Source organism: Serinus canaria, chromosome 9 (genome assembly GCF_022539315.1).
Source record: "Serinus canaria isolate serCan28SL12 chromosome 9, serCan2020, whole genome shotgun sequence".
Classification (NCBI taxonomy): domain Eukaryota; kingdom Metazoa; phylum Chordata; class Aves; order Passeriformes; family Fringillidae; genus Serinus; species Serinus canaria.
In genome coordinates, this window is record NC_066323.1 from 9009565 (window position 1) to 9015365 (window position 5801).

General features: G+C 57.7%; 1 protein-coding gene across 1 annotated transcript; it reads left to right on the plus strand.

Annotated features, from left to right (window-relative positions):
* Positions 1 to 1520: 1520 nt before the first annotated feature.
* NPPC (natriuretic peptide C) lies at positions 1521 to 5353 on the plus strand. Its single transcript, XM_030227221.2, has 3 exons — positions 1521 to 1776; positions 3198 to 3492; positions 4893 to 5353. Exons 1-2 carry the CDS (start codon positions 1684 to 1686, stop codon positions 3477 to 3479), a joined length of 375 nt encoding a protein of 124 aa, XP_030083081.1. The 5' UTR covers positions 1521 to 1683; the 3' UTR covers positions 3480 to 3492; positions 4893 to 5353.
* Positions 5354 to 5801: the final 448 nt, after the last annotated feature.

The following is a 5801-nucleotide window of genomic DNA, read 5'->3' on the forward strand; positions in this document are numbered from 1 at the left end:
TCTCTGCTCCTTGCCTGCATCCACGGCTCTTTGGCACCCGGGGTCGGCTCTAATCCCGACTCCATCACTTCGCTCTGCCTGCATGCAGACAAATGCCCAAGCACAGCTTCACACTCAAAAAAGTCCAAGTTGTCTCCACCTGGCAGGCACAATGGAAAAAACACCGAGACCTTCTCCTTCCAGCTCCCGTTCACATGGAGCTGAAAAGCCGATCTCGTTTGAAGTGTCCCGTGCCCAGTAGCCCTGGCTGTGGAGGAGGAAACATCTCCCTGCTCCTGAGCAGGGATCCTACAGACCCCCAAATAGCCATGGTCCCCCAGCAGGGGCAGCTTCCCAGAGATTTGTGGAGCAGCAGAGCCCAGAAAGACCAGGATACAGAGCAGGAGGAAAGGACCAGACTGAAACAGACTCCAGGGACAGGAGGAAGAGCAGAGAATGTTTCCCTGGTCTCAGGGAAGGGATTTGGGGGGCAAATCCAGCTTAATGCAATTCAGCCCTGGATGTTCCTGCAAAGATGGGGTGTCTTTCCTCATGCCAATAAGAGCATTCCCCCTGGACAGAGGGCCAGGGACAATGCTCAGCTCCATCTCCAGCAGAGCTCCAGAGCTGCCCATTGCCAGCCCCAGCAGCAGCAGAGGCACAAATCCTGCCCTGCCAGCCAGGAAAGGGAAAGCCTGAGAGCAAGGGGGCTCTTCAGAGGCCCTGCGATGAACTGGGATTAATCCCAGGATCACACCTTTCTCCTGTACCCTCTAGCTCCGGGAGCAGGTCAGAGGGAGGCCAGGCTGCACATGGGTCAGCCAGCGAGGTCCTGTCCCCACAAGGGACCCTGTGACACTGATTGTGCCCTGCAAAGGACATCCCCAGGGTGCTTGGAAAGCCCCTTCTCCAGGGCCAGGAACATCCTCAAGATCCTCCCAGAAGCAGAGGGAGCAGGTCAGCGCCCCGATCCGAGAGACCCACCTAAGTGCCCTCAGGAAGCACCACTGCCCTCTCCATCCCTTTGTGTCCCCCACGTCCCTGTCATGGAGGGCAGTGGCTCTGCTCCTGCCAAGCACGGACCCGGGAGGCACAGTTTCTGATTTAATCCTGGATGTGGGAAAAAAAAAAAAAAAAAAAAAAAAAAAAGGTGCTATTTGCACTTATTCCTGTCTTTTGGGATGAATCCCGCACGGGGACCACCCCCCCACCCCCGCCTGGCCCGCGTTCTTCTGCGGGAGGTCAGCAGGGCAGTGCGAGGAGCCGAGGGGCCGTGGGGCAGCCGGCAAGGGGAGGGCAGGCAGCTTGCAGGGGGGCCGGGGGCGTTTGGGGGAGGGCGGGGGCATCAAGCCAAATGCCCCTCGCTTTCCCGTTCGGGTCTCCAGCTCCCGGAGCTGGTTGTCTTGTGTCATTTGTTACTGCCAGGGGAGAGGGGATACCACCACCCCCCCTTTAAATTCCTGCTATTGTGGAGTGCAGGCCGGGTTGGACCTGGGTATTTAGATGACATCACCGAGCAGGTTGGGTTATAAAATGAATGAAGCAGAAAGCAGCCCAAGTTCACTAGCTCGGCACTTCGCAGGCGGCAGGAGGGACCTCGGGGCTCCGCTCTGAACTTTGACTCCCGTCGGTCCCGTCCTCTCCGCGGGGCTGCCCTCGGCTCCCCGCTGCCCCCCCGACCCCCCTGCCGCTCGGCCCCGCAGGATGCAGATCTCACCCTTGCTGGCTGGTGGACTTTTACTCGCGCTGCTCTCCGTCAGGCTGGAGGCGAAGCCGGCGTCTCAGCTCCCACAGAAGGTACGGCTGGAGCTTTCTCCTTTTCTCCGGCTCTTCCTCCTCTCCCGGTCCCGCTCAGAATCCTAACGGCACAGAGGGAAACGTGGGGTGCCTGAGGGGTGCCGGAGTCAGTGCAAAGAGGGGTTCTTCTCCCCGCTTGGGCTGTTCGACTGCAAGGGGGACTCCCTGCTTCTCCAGGCTGTCCCGAACGTCCGGGGACATCCGCCCCAAACCAGAGACTGGAATGGGAGGCGGTGCGCCCCGCAGCCCGCGGGATCGGGGCAGGGGAGGGTGGCAGTGTGCTCCCCGGAGTCACCCTGGAGACCTCTCTGTGCCGGGCACGGGGGAGGGGGAGCAGAGCCGGAGCGGGGCAGGCAGCAGGTGCACGGTGGGACAGGGTGCGAGTGCAGAGCCCTCCGGGCTGTCCTGACAAAACAGGCCGGGCAGGGGCACACAGGTGGGTGTCCCGTCCCCGCGTGTCCCGTGGGGAAGGGGCGCCCCAAATGAGAGTATCCCAGAGACCTGGTTGTCCCGAGATGCTGAGGACAAGGGATGTGCCCGAGGCCACAGACACTGGGTGGTACTGCCCTAAGGTTTGGGGACACGGTCTTCTGACGAGCGCCCCAGGGCAGCAGTGGGATGGGAGTGGCGGTGTCCCTGTAAGGCACTGGAGTGCAGGCTGAAGAAAGTGTTGATAGAGGGGATTGCTGGGAAAATGAATGAGGATGAACATTTACAGGGCTTGGTGGGCAGCAGCTCTGAGCAGGGAGAGAGATGGAAGGCCTGGGAGATGGGAGAACAGTAAGGAAGGAGGTGTGTCCCTCTAATTGTGGGTCAGAATTAGAGGACTGGGAGGACACAGAGAGCATTAACTAGGGGAGGGAGCAGCAGGGAGGAGGATCCCCGATGTCCCCGCCATTGCTGGGGACAGTTTGCAAGGCAGTGGTGCACGGGGAGCTGTGGGGCAGGACCCCTCCCCATAATCTGAAGAGGTCTGTAAACCGGTGAGGGATGCAGTGACCGAAAGGATCTGAAATAATAGGACCTGCCAGCTTTCAGGCCCCTTCAGATTATGGGTGGGTGGGAGGACGGGACGGAAAGGGACGACAGGTTAGCGGCAGCAGCACAGCTGAGGTGTGCAGCACCACCAGCCCTTTGGAGAGGCTGTGTGGATATGCAGGGAGCGGGACAGGAAGACACCGCTACGGTGTGGGTCAGGGGGATGCTCTGACCCCAGGGAATGGAGCACAGATTTAGGGAGGGGAGAAGATGCCCTGGGCACAGCCGCGGGGTGATAGACTGCACTGCCGGGCACAGACCCAGTCGCGAGTTTGCATCGCAGTGGGGATACACCGACCCCTCTGCGCGTCCCTTACGTGGGGTCCCCCACACTGATGGGGATCGCTGGGGACGGCGGTGCTCTGACCCACTCCTCCCCACAGGCCTCCCGCGGATCGGCGGCGGCGGCGGCAGCAGCGGGTCCGCCCGAAGCGGCGGAGCGGGAGAAAGAGCGGGAGAAGGAGCGGAGCGGCGGCGGCGGCGGCTCGGGCCCGCGGGAGGCGCGGGAGGCGCGGGCCGAGGCGCGGCCGCGGGCGGGCTGGGCGCGGCTGCTGCAGGACCCGCCGGGCCGCCGCCACAAGGGCCTCCACAAGAAGGGCCTGGGCAAGGGCTGCTTCGGGCTCAAGCTGGATCGCATCGGCGCCATGAGCGGCCTCGGATGCTGAGGGACCCCTGGCGGTGAGTGCGCGGCCGGGCCGGGATGGGGCCGGGACGGGGCTAGTATGGTGCCGAGGGGCTGCGCTCCGGAACCGCGGGGGATGCGGAGGATGCGCTGCTCCGCGAACGCGAGATGCCAGCGGACGGGACGGCAGGTGTTCACCCCGCTGAGCCTTGCAACCTCTGGCTTTGCTGGCGGGCAAAGAGGACGACCCCAAAGAGGCCACCCCAAAGGTGGCCTTATTACATTCCTGCCCGGAATCCATCGGCGCTCCCGCTGCCTTGCCCTGCAGAAGGGTCAGAGACCCCAGCTGCTCCTGCAACGGCTCAAACTGGATTCCCCCTGATTTGAGCTAGACCCGTGGGCTCCGGGGAGGATGCAGGAGGAGCTGCGGTGCAGCCACATGTTCCTAGTTGCCCCCTCTGCTTGACACACTTAGGTGACCTACGGATAGGTGTTGGGAGGGCAGGATACCCCTCGTGTGCCTGCAGCTGGAGAGTTAGGGAGGCTCCTGTGCTCCAGTGCTTTTAATTTAAGGAAAAACAACACATAAGTCCTCCAGGTGTCTTCCAGGTGTGGTGACAACCACGAGTAGCACTTTCCTAACTGCAGCTTTGTATCTGAGCAAGTTATGGGAAGCTGGGAGAAGTTTCTCCCACGGTTCTTCACAGCCACTGTGTAGCAACCAATGGGTGAAGGAGTGTTGCTTCCCCTAAGTGATGGGTTTGGGAAAAACATGGCAGTCCTCCCCTGCCAGGTCTCCCTGCGGGTACTGGAGACATTGAGGCCCGGTTCTGGCCTGGCCCTGCCAGCAGGACACACACAGATGAGCTCACATTTTGGGGAGCACTTACCCCTGCAGCCCAGGCCACTTGTTCTTCCCATGGCACAGCACTGCAGTAACATAACTGGGCACAGAGGGACTGGATCCAGCATCCTGCTGCTCTGCAGGGCAATGGGAATAGCACAATCCAAAGGTGCCTACAGGATGGCAGTGCTGGTTTGTGACCTGTCCTGGAGGGATGGGTGCTGTTTCTCTCTTCCCTCATTTAGAGACTCCTCAATTTTGCCAAGTATTGCTAGCTCAGGGCTCCAAGAGGAGCACACATACCCCCATGTAGGCAGGTCACATCCCTTCTCTCTCACTAAACCCATCAGAACAAGAAAAAAAACTCCAATAGACACAAGGGCAGGAGGAGCAGCAGCTTCCCTCAGCCTCTCCCCTGAACACCAGCCAGAAGGCAAAGGGTGCATTTCCTTCCTTGCTTTAGCACAAGCAAAAATCTCAGGGATGGCTTCTGCTGAGTCCAGCATCCCCCAGCCTAAGGCCACAGATACTTTGGCAGGGGTTTTGGCTGGGGATAGGTAAGGGATGCTCTGTGGCAAGTACTAATGGGCACTTTGTTCTTGTTCCTCGCAGGGCTTTGAATCTGTAGTCCACTTTTTCCTACCACGCACGGCCAGGCACAGCCATCCCCCAGGCAACACCTAGAGAAGCAGAGACCCCCTTGGAATGGACAAAAGATGTGGTTGTGTTTTTCTTTTTGGTACGAGGAGTCATGGCACCAACTGTTTTGGTTTTGTTATTTTTTTAACAAGTGCTCTCTATCTTACATATATTATATATACAAACACTCACCGAGACAAGGGACAGTGCTTTTCCAAGAGACTGATGAAGCCAGCTGTATAACATTGCTGTTTGTAAATTCATGTCATGCATAAATGTATTTATGTTGTAAAGCTATTTATATATTGTTTATAAAGAGATATTTATAAAAAAATTATTTATGTAACTAAATGAAAAGTCAAGCATTGTAACATTTTTTGTCCTAAGTAGTTGAAAAACTTTAAAAAAAAATCATTCCGTGTGGCATTTTGAAACCTGTCTTTATTTATCAAATTCACATACAATTTAAATGTCAGATTGATTGATTTTAACAGAGCTAAAGAAGAAATTGTTCAGATGTTTTAGAAAAGTCAGGAGTGAGAAAGGCCAGCTGATATTTTAAGCTTTGATCCCATATGCAAAAGTAAACTTGTGCCCAATCCTGTGATGCTCTGATGGACTGAATCCTGCCTGGTGCTGCAAGACTGCAGATCCCAGCTGAGCTCCCTGCAAGAGCACACAGCCTTGGGCAGCACATCCATGCCCAGATCCCAAATGGCACCCGTGGAAATGAGCCCACTATGGTTAACAGCTGAGCCCTGGATCCACAGCAGCGTGACAAGGGCAGGGCAGCATCTGTCCCAGACGTGCTTCAGCCCATAGCTGCACTTCTATCACTGGTGCTGGATGGAGACGCCATCCCTGCTGACAGCAACAAAGAGC

Coding starts and splice junctions, on each gene's coding strand:
- NPPC (XM_030227221.2), top strand. CDS start 1,684: ATGCAGATCTCACCCTTGCTGGCTGGTGGACTTTTACTCGCGCTGCTC. Junction 1,777..3,197: donor CGTCTCAGCTCCCACAGAAG/GTACGGCTGGAG, acceptor TCCTCCCCACAG/GCCTCCCGCGGATCGGCGGC.